General features: G+C 46.9%; 1 protein-coding gene across 1 annotated transcript in view; it reads left to right on the top strand.

Annotated features, from left to right (window-relative positions):
• The window catches only part of LOC124487258, a 40,102-nt gene that overhangs the window by 4,331 nt on the left and 21,957 nt on the right, over positions 1 to 13,814 (top strand). Inside the window, exons 10-62 of the mRNA XM_047049443.1 lie at positions 614 to 732; positions 833 to 1,009; positions 1,174 to 1,382; positions 1,479 to 1,573; positions 1,694 to 1,713; positions 1,857 to 1,878; positions 1,978 to 2,005; positions 2,107 to 2,191; positions 2,334 to 2,483; positions 2,571 to 2,782; positions 2,918 to 3,021; positions 3,143 to 3,261; positions 3,371 to 3,538; positions 3,738 to 3,937; positions 4,075 to 4,187; positions 4,304 to 4,410; positions 4,534 to 4,701; positions 5,006 to 5,214; positions 5,312 to 5,406; positions 5,527 to 5,546; positions 5,690 to 5,711; positions 5,811 to 5,838; positions 5,940 to 6,024; positions 6,167 to 6,316; positions 6,404 to 6,615; positions 6,770 to 6,873; positions 6,995 to 7,113; positions 7,223 to 7,390; positions 7,590 to 7,789; positions 7,927 to 8,039; positions 8,156 to 8,262; positions 8,386 to 8,553; positions 8,858 to 9,066; positions 9,164 to 9,258; positions 9,379 to 9,398; positions 9,542 to 9,563; positions 9,663 to 9,690; positions 9,792 to 9,876; positions 10,019 to 10,168; positions 10,256 to 10,467; positions 10,620 to 10,723; positions 10,845 to 10,963; positions 11,073 to 11,240; positions 11,440 to 11,639; positions 11,777 to 11,889; positions 12,006 to 12,112; positions 12,236 to 12,403; positions 12,708 to 12,916; positions 13,014 to 13,108; positions 13,229 to 13,248; positions 13,392 to 13,413; positions 13,513 to 13,540; positions 13,642 to 13,726. Of these exons, the coding sequence (XP_046905399.1) occupies positions 614 to 732; positions 833 to 1,009; positions 1,174 to 1,382; positions 1,479 to 1,573; positions 1,694 to 1,713; positions 1,857 to 1,878; positions 1,978 to 2,005; positions 2,107 to 2,191; positions 2,334 to 2,483; positions 2,571 to 2,782; positions 2,918 to 3,021; positions 3,143 to 3,261; positions 3,371 to 3,538; positions 3,738 to 3,937; positions 4,075 to 4,187; positions 4,304 to 4,410; positions 4,534 to 4,701; positions 5,006 to 5,214; positions 5,312 to 5,406; positions 5,527 to 5,546; positions 5,690 to 5,711; positions 5,811 to 5,838; positions 5,940 to 6,024; positions 6,167 to 6,316; positions 6,404 to 6,615; positions 6,770 to 6,873; positions 6,995 to 7,113; positions 7,223 to 7,390; positions 7,590 to 7,789; positions 7,927 to 8,039; positions 8,156 to 8,262; positions 8,386 to 8,553; positions 8,858 to 9,066; positions 9,164 to 9,258; positions 9,379 to 9,398; positions 9,542 to 9,563; positions 9,663 to 9,690; positions 9,792 to 9,876; positions 10,019 to 10,168; positions 10,256 to 10,467; positions 10,620 to 10,723; positions 10,845 to 10,963; positions 11,073 to 11,240; positions 11,440 to 11,639; positions 11,777 to 11,889; positions 12,006 to 12,112; positions 12,236 to 12,403; positions 12,708 to 12,916; positions 13,014 to 13,108; positions 13,229 to 13,248; positions 13,392 to 13,413; positions 13,513 to 13,540; positions 13,642 to 13,726 (6,155 nt within the window). The remainder of the gene's footprint in view (positions 1 to 613; positions 733 to 832; positions 1,010 to 1,173; positions 1,383 to 1,478; positions 1,574 to 1,693; positions 1,714 to 1,856; positions 1,879 to 1,977; positions 2,006 to 2,106; positions 2,192 to 2,333; positions 2,484 to 2,570; positions 2,783 to 2,917; positions 3,022 to 3,142; positions 3,262 to 3,370; positions 3,539 to 3,737; positions 3,938 to 4,074; positions 4,188 to 4,303; positions 4,411 to 4,533; positions 4,702 to 5,005; positions 5,215 to 5,311; positions 5,407 to 5,526; positions 5,547 to 5,689; positions 5,712 to 5,810; positions 5,839 to 5,939; positions 6,025 to 6,166; positions 6,317 to 6,403; positions 6,616 to 6,769; positions 6,874 to 6,994; positions 7,114 to 7,222; positions 7,391 to 7,589; positions 7,790 to 7,926; positions 8,040 to 8,155; positions 8,263 to 8,385; positions 8,554 to 8,857; positions 9,067 to 9,163; positions 9,259 to 9,378; positions 9,399 to 9,541; positions 9,564 to 9,662; positions 9,691 to 9,791; positions 9,877 to 10,018; positions 10,169 to 10,255; positions 10,468 to 10,619; positions 10,724 to 10,844; positions 10,964 to 11,072; positions 11,241 to 11,439; positions 11,640 to 11,776; positions 11,890 to 12,005; positions 12,113 to 12,235; positions 12,404 to 12,707; positions 12,917 to 13,013; positions 13,109 to 13,228; positions 13,249 to 13,391; positions 13,414 to 13,512; positions 13,541 to 13,641; positions 13,727 to 13,814) is intronic.

The following is a 13,814-nucleotide window of genomic DNA, read 5'->3' as shown; positions in this document are numbered from 1 at the left end:
TAAAACATAACAAATTATTCATCCTTGATTAGAGGGTTCATAGACAAAAGTTATTTTATAACTGGATTTTCTAACTTTCAAACTTGTTTAGAATATTTATATGAACTAGAAGCACAATAAAGTAAGTATATACGATCAAAGCACAATTGACTTATTATTATAAATAAAAATATATGCATTTATATACACAATATGGTCAAAAGTATGTGGAAACTTGACCATCACACTCGTGAGCTTGTTGGACCGTCCCCTTGTTTAGCCCCTCTTTTGTGACTATAAAAGCTAATACTCTTCTGGAAAGGCAGTCCACAAGCTTTTGGAGTCTGTGGGAATCTGAGCTCATTCAACCACAAGAGCATTAGGGGGGTTGGAAATTAATGTTGGGTGATTACACCTGAAGTCAGAAATATTTGCTGGACAGTCAAGTTCCTCCACACCAAGCTTGATCAAACACTTGTGTATGAACCTCGCTTTGTGCATTCATTTAAATATGCTAATTATTGTGTATTGTAGTTATTATAAAATGTTATCAGTAATGTTTAAAAAATGCTGCTATACAATATACAATAGATTTATTTATATATACGGATTATTAATATACTTTTTTAAACAGATAACGGATGTTTGGCCAGTGGCGATGGAAGTAAAGACTGGTTGCTGAAGAACTATGGAAAATTCTCAAACATGGCACTCCTAGAGGATCTGTTCAAGATAAACAGAGACTTTTTGGCTGTGAGAGAAGAAATCTTAATTCACACATAATTTGGTGCGATGGTGTATTTCTAAAAAGTTAAAGATATAAATATATTTTTTGTTTTTTGTTTTATTTCAGCTGGAGGCTTTGGATTGTCTTTCAGCAAAACAAAAAGTGGAGTTAATTGTGGACCCAGATACTGGCAATTTGGAGAATGATACAATTGTAAAACTAATTTTTTACCACTTGGAAATGTCTCAAGAAGATGATGAGCTCAAACTGTTCTTTGAAGCTTTCGTTGATGTCACAAAGCAGGTGAAGGCTTGCTTATGAGACCAGTGTAAAATACGTCAAAAAGTTAGCATAAACAGACGTTGTTTAAGTTATGAGCCTGTAGTAATCTTATAATGCAAAATTCAAGGAATTTAAAGAAAATATTGTTAATAATTATTTTTGAAATAACTAACTGTCTTTCGTAGAGAAACATCACCATCATCAAAAACACAGCTGTTAGGGACACCATGCTGAACCTGACCTTGACAACTCTCGCCCCCGAATTCGCCACCTTTGAGCCGAGCGACTACCAGCTGTGGTTCCAAGTCAATCTGGTTGTTCTGCTGGCCAGTTTCCAACCTGCCAGCTTGGTTGTCATCCCAAGTAACATCAGCTGTGGATCCTACAATACCATGTAAGAGATTTCTGTGCATGCTACAGACTCCTCGCCGTGGCTTCAGAGAATCCCATCCAAAGACTGCTCTCATCTCTCCCTTTCATTTTCTTGCAGAATCCAAGGTCTTGAGCAAAGTTTGGCGTCTCTTCCGTCAAATCTCACAAAGGGTGTAAAGTCAAGCCGGGATGCGCTTATGGAGACATTCAGCGGTGTGTGAAAGTTGCTCCTTCCTTACCTACTGCATTCATGCCAAGCCATTTTTCTGAGCTAGGATCACGCGCTGCATTAACTGTTGCATTATCTAATTGTCTTCTTTTCTCGCCCCAAAGGTTGTCCAGATGCTGTGGTGGTAAGTTCACTCTGTACAAGCTTTTGCCTGAATGACACGCTTGCTAATACGAAAGGGGAATTGCATTGAGTGTATTGTTACGTTGTAAGCGAAAGCCAGTGAACCTTTTGTCTATGATAATCATGAACCTTTCTCCCCTCCAGTGCAAAGATACCCCTGTGAACGGTAAGTTGGCGCTCTGAGAAACATTTGCGAAACCCTGTATTGTAAATTGGTCAAATTTCATTGACACTAAAGAACCACCGTTTCTTTCCCTTTTTGCAGAGGCCCAAATCTGTGCTGAGGTGGACAGGTAGGTGCAGGTCTTTGATTTCCAAAGCTAAGACTTTGAAAGACAACAGCCACTCTAAGCTGGCATTTATCAGACAATTAACTAAGTACGGTTTCTTGCAGCTCACTCTTACAACAGTACTTGTCCTCTGGCAATTCTTCTGGAACTCTGTGCAATTTCACCATCTCCGAATATGCCTGCGCCAAGGTACGTTTCGGAAGCCGGATAGGCCAAGATGTTGGGTGTCGGTGGACAGTTTGATTCCAATGTCTGTGTCAACGGTGAGGGTATTTGGGTTCAAGCCCTAGATTTCTCACGTGCCTCCTCTTTCTGCATCCATTTCTTCAAGGCAAGCGCCCGTCTGTCAGTGGACAGCTTGGTCACGCTGCTGAAATGCCAACTGGCCAGCCAAAGGACATACGACACAGAGACCTGGAAGCTGTTCTTCCAAAGAGTTGCTCCAGTTCTGGATCAGGCCCTTCTGAACTACTCCTCCACGGTATGCGCATGTAACCCCACAGTGGCACTGAAATGTTGCCTCAAGTGGGTGGACTTTGCTAACACATCTCTGTTTCTACCTTTCCAGGCTTCCAACATCAGCGGTCCATCGACACCACAGGCCCTCAATGCCATTGGAGAGCTCCTCATCCAGAATGTCAGCAGTGCCCAGCTGCAGGATGCCACGTTTGTGGCCACGTTGTTTCAGAAGAGGCTCCGCCCATTCCTGGCATCTTCCTCCGTGAACCTCCTGGCTTGTCTCAGCTCCAAAAACTTCAGTTGCCAGACCTACCAAATTGTGTAAGTGAAATCTTGTCCTCTTCTCTAATTCAGTAAAAAAAAAAAAAAAAAAGAGAAAAAAAAGGAATGAGCCGGGGATGTGCTCAGGATGTAGCAAGGAAGGCCACATAACAGCAAGTGTGCTCTCCCTTCCAGCATTCAAGCTCTGAGCAGCCAAACCTCATCCATGGACGGAGAAGGACAAAAAGCGGTCTACTCTCACTTCATCAACCCATTCCTTTCGCGAAATGACTCTTCAGGTGAATATGGCTCTGAGTTGTGGAAATGAACACTGGCATAAGTGGCGGGCCCGTCCATTTAACCATTCATCCAATGCAACAGTGATGGTTGGGTAACTGTACGGCACTGATTTTGTTGCAGATCCCGGCTGTGTTTCAAACACCAGTGGCAGTACGGACTGGCTCAATAAGAACTTTGGCCACTTCTCTGTTTTTGCAACTCTGGAGGACCTACAAACTCTCAATGCAAACTTCTCCAGCGTAAGCCAATTGACCGATTGTCTGACACACTGCTTTCATTCCAATTCATCGCTGTGCTTCCAGGTCACGCGTGCATCACCCCTTCTTTTTCATTTTTGTTTGGATTCAGATGGAAGCGCTGTCTGTGCTTAGCCCAACCCAAGTGGCAGAGTTGACATTGACCTCCGGGGCACTGAATGATACAAAAGAGATCGCCCGTGTCCTCGAGCGACTTGAACAAGGGGACGCTTTCAACAATGTCGATGAGTTCCTGACTCAACTGACCTCAGACGGACAGGTACGCCGATCCGCTTTGGTACCGAAAGCTAAATCCACGCGTTTAAACCGTGCACCTGGGAAACTGCAACGCCCTCCCCTTGCTGATCTACAGAGAAGCACAATGGAAAAGCTGATTGGCTGCTGGCAGAAAACGTTGGCCAAATGCCATCATGGAGAGGAGTGACAATTTCACGACCTCTCATGTTATGTTTACACAGATACCTGACATCCAGCCATCCGTGAGAGATATCGTGATGAATCGGACCTTCGTCATCATCAGCCCTCACTTCCCGCTGTTTGAAAGAGCAGACTGGTTGGAGTGGTTCGACGTGAAGCTGACTCCTATCCTCCCCAGTGTCACTGCAGAGATGCTGACCAATGCAACTTCGAGCGTCAACTGCACCAACTACCAAGTGATGTGAGTATATACGTACTGTACCTCCAGCCCGCATCCCTTCTCACAGTAGGCATCGGTGGAGCACACACCGCTGGCACAGGTATATACTGCGTATGTGGGGATGGAGGCTATGAGTGTTCCCTTTTCCTCTGTTGCAGTGTGCGAGGGATGAACAAGGCCTTCCCCAGACTTACACTGGATAGCAGACAGGCCATCTCAGGTGTTCTGCTGAATTACCTGAAGAGATCGGCCCCCATCATCAATGACAAAGGTAGGAGGCACGGAGCGAGCCCATCGGACCGTTGACACGTCACGCCCTTGTTACTTGATAAAAATAACAGTGTACTTCCCATTTCGGTCTTTCAATTGCTCACTTGTGTCCCACAGCTTGTAGAAAGGACATCAACAGTGACGCCGAATGGCTTGAAATCAACCTGGGTCCCTTCTCCGAGTACACGACCTACTCTACTCTGAAATACTTCAACATCTCAGGGGTAATACATTGGATACCAAGGCAAACGATGACCATTTGGAGACCGATATCCATAACGTTGACTCTTTATTGGGTGGACCGGACGTGTACCGTACTCGCATCATGTTTGTCTTCTATTCCTCAGGTGACCACTCTCGACGCTCTCTCAACAAACCAGAAAGCTGAGTTGCTACTGGACCCGGACTCGGGCGCACTGGACAATGAAACCATTGTGAAGCAGGTTTTCATCAGCTTGACAGAGAAAGAGCAGCTCGATGTGTTCTTCGAGACTTTTGTTGAAGTCACCAAAGAGGTGAGTGCACGATACTCGGGTCAAGATTTCCTGGCTACGTTAGCTGAAAAAGTACCCCAGCTTCTCAACTTCTATTGGGCTGGGCGAGTTTTAAACCTTCTCAGTTGAGGGCGCAAATAGAAAAAAAGGAATTGCAGATGCGATCCCTTGTGTTCAGGGAAGACCCGCTTTCAATTGGTCCATTTGGGACAGCTCATGAATTCCAATTGACTGAGTGAAAGGTCTGCTCCCCAGAACTCTGTGTCTGCCACTGTTACAAAGGAAGTGGCTTGTCTTCCTAACCCGTGAACCATGTCTTTCGTAGAGAAACATCACCATCATCAAAAACACAGCTGTTAGGGACACCATGCTGAACCTGACCTTGACGACTCTCGCCCCCGAATTCGCCACCTTTGAGCCGAGCGACTACCAGCTGTGGTTCCAAGTCAATCTGGTTGTTCTGCTGGCCAGTTTCCAACCTGCCAGCTTGGTTGTCATCCCAAGTAACATCAGCTGTGGATCCTACAATGCCATGTAAGAGATTTCTGTGCATGCTACAGACTCCTCGGCCGTGGCTTCAGAGAATCCCATCCAAAGACTGCTCTCATCTCTCCCTTTCATTTTCTTGCAGAATCCAAGGTCTTGAGCAAAGTTTGGCGTCTCTTCCGTCAAATCTCACAAAGGGTGTAAAGTCAAGCCGGGATGCGCTTATGGAGACATTCAGCGGTGTGTGAAAGTTGCTCCTTCCTTACCTACTGCATTCATGCCAAGCCATTTTTCTGAGCTAGGATCACGCGCTGCATTAACTGTTGCATTATCTAATTGTCTTCTTTTCTCGCCCCAAAGGTTGTCCAGATGCTGTGGTGGTAAGTTCACTCTGTACAAGCTTTTGCCTGAATGACACGCTTGCTAATACGAAAGGGGAATTGCATTGAGTGTATTGTTACGTTGTAAGCGAAAGCCAGTGAACCTTTTGTCTATGATAATCATGAACCTTTCTCCCCTCCAGTGCAAAGAAACCCCTGTGAACGGTAAGTTGGCGCTCTGAGAAACATTTGCGAAACCCTGTATTGTAAATTGGTCAAATTTCATTGACACTAAAGAACCACCGTTTCTTTCCCTTTTTGCAGAGGCCCAAATCTGTGCTGAGGTGGACAGGTAGGTGCAGGTCTTTGATTTCCAAAGCTAAGACTTTGAAAGACAACAGCCACTCTAAGCTGGCATTTATCAGACAATTAACTAAGTACGGTTTCTTGCAGCTCACTCTTACAACAGTACTTGTCCTCTGGCAATTCTTCTGGAACTCTGTGCAATTTCACCATCTCCGAATATGCCTGCGCCAAGGTACGTTTCGGAAGCCGGATAGGCCAAGATGTTGGGTGTCGGTGGACAGTTTGATTCCAATGTCTGTGTCAACGGTGAGGGTATTTGGGTTCAAGCCCTAGATTTCTCACGTGCCTCCTCTTTCTGCATCCATTTCTTCAAGGCAAGCGCCCGTCTGTCAGTGGACAGCTTGGTCACGCTGCTGAAATGCCAACTGGCCAGCCAAAGGACATACGACACAGAGACCTGGAAGCTGTTCTTCCAAAGAGTTGCTCCAGTTCTGGATCAGGCCCTTCTGAACTACTCCTCCACGGTATGCGCATGTAACCCCACAGTGGCACTGAAATGTTGCCTCAAGTGGGTGGACTTTGCTAACACATCTCTGTTTCTACCTTTCCAGGCTTCCAACATCAGCGGTCCATCGACACCACAGGCCCTCAATGCCATTGGAGAGCTCCTCATCCAGAATGTCAGCAGTGCCCAGCTGCAGGATGCCACGTTTGTGGCCACGTTGTTTCAGAAGAGGCTCCGCCCATTCCTGGCATCTTCCTCCGTGAACCTCCTGGCTTGTCTCAGCTCCAAAAACTTCAGTTGCCAGACCTACCAAATTGTGTAAGTGAAATCTTGTCCTCTTCTCTAATTCAGTAAAAAAAAAAAAAAAAAAAAAAAAAAAAAAAAAAGAAGAGAAAAAAAAGGAATGAGCCGGGGATGTGCTCAGGATGTAGCAAGGAAGGCCACATAACAGCAAGTGTGCTCTCCCTTCCAGCATTCAAGCTCTGAGCAGCCAAACCTCATCCATGGACGGAGAAGGACAAAAAGCGGTCTACTCTCACTTCATCAACCCATTCCTTTCGCGAAATGACTCTTCAGGTGAATATGGCTCTGAGTTGTGGAAATGAACACTGGCATAAGTGGCGGGCCCGTCCATTTAACCATTCATCCAATGCAACAGTGATGGTTGGGTAACTGTACGGCACTGATTTTGTTGCAGATCCCGGCTGTGTTTCAAACACCAGTGGCAGTACGGACTGGCTCAATAAGAACTTTGGCCACTTCTCTGTTTTTGCAACTCTGGAGGACCTACAAACTCTCAATGCAAACTTCTCCAGCGTAAGCCAATTGACCGATTGTCTGACACACTGCTTTCATTTCAATTCATCGCTGTGCTTCCAGGTCACGCGTGCATCACCCCTTCTTTTTCATTTTTGTTTGGATTCAGATGGAAGCGCTGTCTGTGCTTAGCCCAACCCAAGTGGCAGAGTTGACATTGACCTCCGGGGCACTGAATGATACAAAAGAGATCGCCCGTGTCCTCGAGCGACTTGAACAAGGGGACGCTTTCAACAATGTCGATGAGTTCCTGACTCAACTGACCTCAGACGGACAGGTACGCCGATCCGCTTTGGTACCGAAAGCTAAATCCACGCGTTTAAACCGTGCACCTGGGAAACTGCAACGCCCTCCCCTTGCTGATCTACAGAGAAGCACAATGGAAAAGCTGATTGGCTGCTGGCAGAAAACGTTGGCCAAATGCCATCATGGAGAGGAGTGACAATTTCACGACCTCTCATGTTATGTTTACACAGATACCTGACATCCAGCCATCCGTGAGAGATATCGTGATGAATCGGACCTTCGTCATCATCAGCCCTCACTTCCCGCTGTTTGAAAGAGCAGACTGGTTGGAGTGGTTCGACGTGAAGCTGACTCCTATCCTCCCCAGTGTCACTGCAGAGATGCTGACCAATGCAACTTCGAGCGTCAACTGCACCAACTACCAAGTGATGTGAGTATATACGTACTGTACCTCCAGCCCGCATCCCTTCTCACAGTAGGCATCGGTGGAGCACACACCGCTGGCACAGGTATATACTGCGTATGTGGGGATGGAGGCTATGAGTGTTCCCTTTTCCTCTGTTGCAGTGTGCGAGGGATGAACAAGGCCTTCCCCAGACTTACACTGGATAGCAGACAGGCCATCTCAGGTGTTCTGCTGAATTACCTGAAGAGATCGGCCCCCATCATCAATGACAAAGGTAGGAGGCACGGAGCGAGCCCATCGGACCGTTGACACGTCACGCCCTTGTTACTTGATAAAAATAACAGTGTACTTCCCATTTCGGTCTTTCAATTGCTCACTTGTGTCCCACAGCTTGTAGAAAGGACATCAACAGTGACGCCGAATGGCTTGAAATCAACCTGGGTCCCTTCTCCGAGTACACGACCTACTCTACTCTGAAATACTTCAACATCTCAGGGGTAATACATTGGATACCAAGGCAAACGATGACCATTTGGAGACCGATATCCATAACGTTGACTCTTTATTGGGTGGACCGGACGTGTACCGTACTCGCATCATGTTTGTCTTCTATTCCTCAGGTGACCACTCTCGACGCTCTCTCAACAAACCAGAAAGCTGAGTTGCTACTGGACCCGGACTCGGGCGCACTGGACAATGAAACCATTGTGAAGCAGGTTTTCATCAGCTTGACAGAGAAAGAGCAGCTCGATGTGTTCTTCGAGACTTTTGTTGAAGTCACCAAAGAGGTGAGTGCACGATACTCGGGTCAAGATTTCCTGGCTACGTTAGCTGAAAAAGTACCCCAGCTTCTCAACTTCTATTGGGCTGGGCGAGTTTTAAACCTTCTCAGTTGAGGGCGCAAATAGAAAAAAAGGAATTGCAGATGCGATCCCTTGTGTTCAGGGAAGACCCGCTTTCAATTGGTCCATTTGGGACAGCTCATGAATTCCAATTGACTGAGTGAAAGGTCTGCTCCCCAGAACTCTGTGTCTGCCACTGTTACAAAGGAAGTGGCTTGTCTTCCTAACCCGTGAACCATGTCTTTCGTAGAGAAACATCACCATCATCAAAAACACAGCTGTTAGGGACACCATGCTGAACCTGACCTTGACGACTCTCGCCCCCGAATTCGCCACCTTTGAGCCGAGCGACTACCAGCTGTGGTTCCAAGTCAATCTGGTTGTTCTGCTGGCCAGTTTCCAACCTGCCAGCTTGGTTGTCATCCCAAGTAACATCAGCTGTGGATCCTACAATGCCATGTAAGAGATTTCTGTGCATGCTACAGACTCCTCGGCCGTGGCTTCAGAGAATCCCATCCAAAGACTGCTCTCATCTCTCCCTTTCATTTTCTTGCAGAATCCAAGGTCTTGAGCAAAGTTTGGCGTCTCTTCCGTCAAATCTCACAAAGGGTGTAAAGTCAAGCCGGGATGCGCTTATGGAGACATTCAGCGGTGTGTGAAAGTTGCTCCTTCCTTACCTACTGCATTCATGCCAAGCCATTTTTCTGAGCTAGGATCACGCGCTGCATTAACTGTTGCATTATCTAATTGTCTTCTTTTCTCGCCCCAAAGGTTGTCCAGATGCTGTGGTGGTAAGTTCACTCTGTACAAGCTTTTGCCTGAATGACACGCTTGCTAATACGAAAGGGGAATTGCATTGAGTGTATTGTTACGTTGTAAGCGAAAGCCAGTGAACCTTTTGTCTATGATAATCATGAACCTTTCTCCCCTCCAGTGCAAAGAAACCCCTGTGAACGGTAAGTTGGCGCTCTGAGAAACATTTGCGAAACCCTGTATTGTAAATTGGTCAAATTTCATTGACACTAAAGAACCACCGTTTCTTTCCCTTTTTGCAGAGGCCCAAATCTGTGCTGAGGTGGACAGGTAGGTGCAGGTCTTTGATTTCCAAAGCTAAGACTTTGAAAGACAACAGCCACTCTAAGCTGGCATTTATCAGACAATTAACTAAGTACGGTTTCTTGCAGCTCACTCTTACAACAGTACTTGTCCTCTGGCAATTCTTCTGGAACTCTGTGCAATTTCACCATCTCCGAATATGCCTGCGCCAAGGTACGTTTCGGAAGCCGGATAGGCCAAGATGTTGGGTGTCGGTGGACAGTTTGATTCCAATGTCTGTGTCAACGGTGAGGGTATTTGGGTTCAAGCCCTAGATTTCTCACGTGCCTCCTCTTTCTGCATCCATTTCTTCAAGGCAAGCGCCCGTCTGTCAGTGGACAGCTTGGTCACGCTGCTGAAATGCCAACTGGCCAGCCAAAGGACATACGACACAGAGACCTGGAAGCTGTTCTTCCAAAGAGTTGCTCCAGTTCTGGATCAGGCCCTTCTGAACTACTCCTCCACGGTATGCGCATGTAACCCCACAGTGGCACTGAAATGTTGCCTCAAGTGGGTGGACTTTGCTAACACATCTCTGTTTCTACCTTTCCAGGCTTCCAACATCAGCGGTCCATCGACACCACAGGCCCTCAATGCCATTGGAGAGCTCCTCATCCAGAATGTCAGCAGTGCCCAGCTGCAGGATGCCACGTTTGTGGCCACGTTGTTTCAGAAGAGGCTCCGCCCATTCCTGGCATCTTCCTCCGTGAACCTCCTGGCTTGTCTCAGCTCCAAAAACTTCAGTTGCCAGACCTACCAAATTGTGTAAGTGAAATCTTGTCCTCTTCTCTAATTCAGTAAAAAAAAAAAAAAAAAAAAAAAAAAAAAAAAAAAGAGAAAAAAAAGGAATGAGCCGGGGATGTGCTCAGGATGTAGCAAGGAAGGCCACATAACAGCAAGTGTGCTCTCCCTTCCAGCATTCAAGCTCTGAGCAGCCAAACCTCATCCATGGACGGAGAAGGACAAAAAGCGGTCTACTCTCACTTCATCAACCCATTCCTTTCGCGAAATGACTCTTCAGGTGAATATGGCTCTGAGTTGTGGAAATGAACACTGGCATAAGTGGCGGGCCCGTCCATTTAACCATTCATCCAATGCAACAGTGATGGTTGGGTAACTGTACGGCACTGATTTTGTTGCAGATCCCGGCTGTGTTTCAAACACCAGTGGCAGTACGGACTGGCTCAATAAGAACTTTGGCCACTTCTCTGTTTTTGCAACTCTGGAGGACCTACAAACTCTCAATGCAAACTTCTCCAGCGTAAGCCAATTGACCGATTGTCTGACACACTGCTTTCATTTCAATTCATCGCTGTGCTTCCAGGTCACGCGTGCATCACCCCTTCTTTTTCATTTTTGTTTGGATTCAGATGGAAGCGCTGTCTGTGCTTAGCCCAACCCAAGTGGCAGAGTTGACATTGACCTCCGGGGCACTGAATGATACAAAAGAGATCGCCCGTGTCCTCGAGCGACTTGAACAAGGGGACGCTTTCAACAATGTCGATGAGTTCCTGACTCAACTGACCTCAGACGGACAGGTACGCCGATCCGCTTTGGTACCGAAAGCTAAATCCACGCGTTTAAACCGTGCACCTGGGAAACTGCAACGCCCTCCCCTTGCTGATCTACAGAGAAGCACAATGGAAAAGCTGATTGGCTGCTGGCAGAAAACGTTGGCCAAATGCCATCATGGAGAGGAGTGACAATTTCACGACCTCTCATGTTATGTTTACACAGATACCTGACATCCAGCCATCCGTGAGAGATATCGTGATGAATCGGACCTTCGTCATCATCAGCCCTCACTTCCCGCTGTTTGAAAGAGCAGACTGGTTGGAGTGGTTCGACGTGAAGCTGACTCCTATCCTCCCCAGTGTCACTGCAGAGATGCTGACCAATGCAACTTCGAGCGTCAACTGCACCAACTACCAAGTGATGTGAGTATATACGTACTGTACCTCCAGCCCGCATCCCTTCTCACAGTAGGCATCGGTGGAGCACACACCGCTGGCACAGGTATATACTGCGTATGTGGGGATGGAGGCTATGAGTGTTCCCTTTTCCTCTGTTGCAGTGTGCGAGGGATGAACAAGGCCTTCCCCAGACTTACACTGGATAGCAGACAGGCCATCTCAGGTGTTCTGCTGAATTACCTGAAGAGATCGGCCCCCATCATCAATGACAAAGGTAGGAGGCACGGAGCGAGCCCATCGGACCGTTGACACGTCACGCCCTTGTTACTTGATAAAAATAACAGTGTACTTCCCATTTCGGTCTTTCAATTGCTCACTTGTGTCCCACAGCTTGTAGAAAGGACATCAACAGTGACGCCGAATGGCTTGAAATCAACCTGGGTCCCTTCTCCGAGTACACGACCTACTCTACTCTGAAATACTTCAACATCTCAGGGGTAATACATTGGATACCAAGGCAAACGATGACCATTTGGAGACCGATATCCATAACGTTGACTCTTTATTGGGTGGACCGGACGTGTACCGTACTCGCATCATGTTTGTCTTCTATTCCTCAGGTGACCACTCTCGACGCTCTCTCAACAAACCAGAAAGCTGAGTTGCTACTGGACCCGGACTCGGGCGCACTGGACAATGAAACCATTGTGAAGCAGGTTTTCATCAGCTTGACAGAGAAAGAGCAGCTCGATGTGTTCTTCGAGACTTTTGTTGAAGTCACCAAAGAGGTGAGTGCACGATACTCGGGTCAAGATTTCCTGGCTACGTTAGCTGAAAAAGTACCCCAGCTTCTCAACTTCTATTGGGCTGGGCGAGTTTTAAACCTTCTCAGTTGAGGGCGCAAATAGAAAAAAAGGAATTGCAGATGCGATCCCTTGTGTTCAGGGAAGACCCGCTTTCAATTGGTCCATTTGGGACAGCTCATGAATTCCAATTGACTGAGTGAAAGGTCTGCTCCCCAGAACTCTGTGTCTGCCACTGTTACAAAGGAAGTGGCTTGTCTTCCTAACCCGTGAACCATGTCTTTCGTAGAGAAACATCACCATCATCAAAAACACAGCTGTTAGGGACACCATGCTGAACCTGACCTTGACGACTCTCGCCCCCGAATTCGCCACCTTTGAGCCGAGCGACTACCAGCTGTGGTTCCAAGTCAATCTGGTTGTTCTGCTGGCCAGTTTCCAACCTGCCAGCTTGGTTGTCATCCCAAGTAACATCAGCTGTGGATCCTACAATGCCATGTAAGAGATTTCTGTGCATGCTACAGACTCCTCGGCCGTGGCTTCAGAGAATCCCATCCAAAGACTGCTCTCATCTCTCCCTTTCATTTTCTTGCAGAATCCAAGGTCTTGAGCAAAGTTTGGCGTCTCTTCCGTCAAATCTCACAAAGGGTGTAAAGTCAAGCCGGGATGCGCTTATGGAGACATTCAGCGGTGTGTGAAAGTTGCTCCTTCCTTACCTACTGCATTCATGCCAAGCCATTTTTCTGAGCTAGGATCACGCGCTGCATTAACTGTTGCATTATCTAATTGTCTTCTTTTCTCGCCCCAAAGGTTGTCCAGATGCTGTGGTGGTAAGTTCACTCTGTACAAGCTTTTGCCTGAATGACACGCTTGCTAATACGAAAGGGGAATTGCATTGAGTGTATTGTTACGTTGTAAGCGAAAGCCAGTGAACCTTTTGTCTATGATAATCATGAACCTTTCTCCCCTCCAGTGCAAAGAAACCCCTGTGAACGGTAAGTTGGCGCTCTGAGAAACATTTGCGAAACCCTGTATTGTAAATTGGTCAAATTTCATTGACACTAAAGAACCACCGTTTCTTTCCCTTTTTGCAGAGGCCCAAATCTGTGCTGAGGTGGACAGGTAGGTGCAGGTCTTTGATTTCCAAAGCTAAGACTTTGAAAGACAACAGCCACTCTAAGCTGGCATTTATCAGACAATTAACTAAGTACGGTTTCTTGCAGCTCACTCTTACAACAGTACTTGTCCTCTGGCAATTCTTCTGGAACTCTGTGCAATTTCACCATCTCCGAATATGCCTGCGCCAAGGTACGTTTCGGAAGCCGGATAGGCCAAGATGTTGGGTGTCGGTGGACAGTTTGATTCCAATGTCTGTGTCAACGGTGAGGGTATTTGG

This window comes from Hypomesus transpacificus, chromosome 26 (genome assembly GCF_021917145.1).
Source record: "Hypomesus transpacificus isolate Combined female chromosome 26, fHypTra1, whole genome shotgun sequence".
Taxonomy (NCBI): Eukaryota; Metazoa; Chordata; class Actinopteri; order Osmeriformes; family Osmeridae; genus Hypomesus; species Hypomesus transpacificus.
The sequence above is the reverse complement of the archived record's forward strand: the minus strand, read 5'-3'. Positions and strand labels throughout refer to the sequence as shown.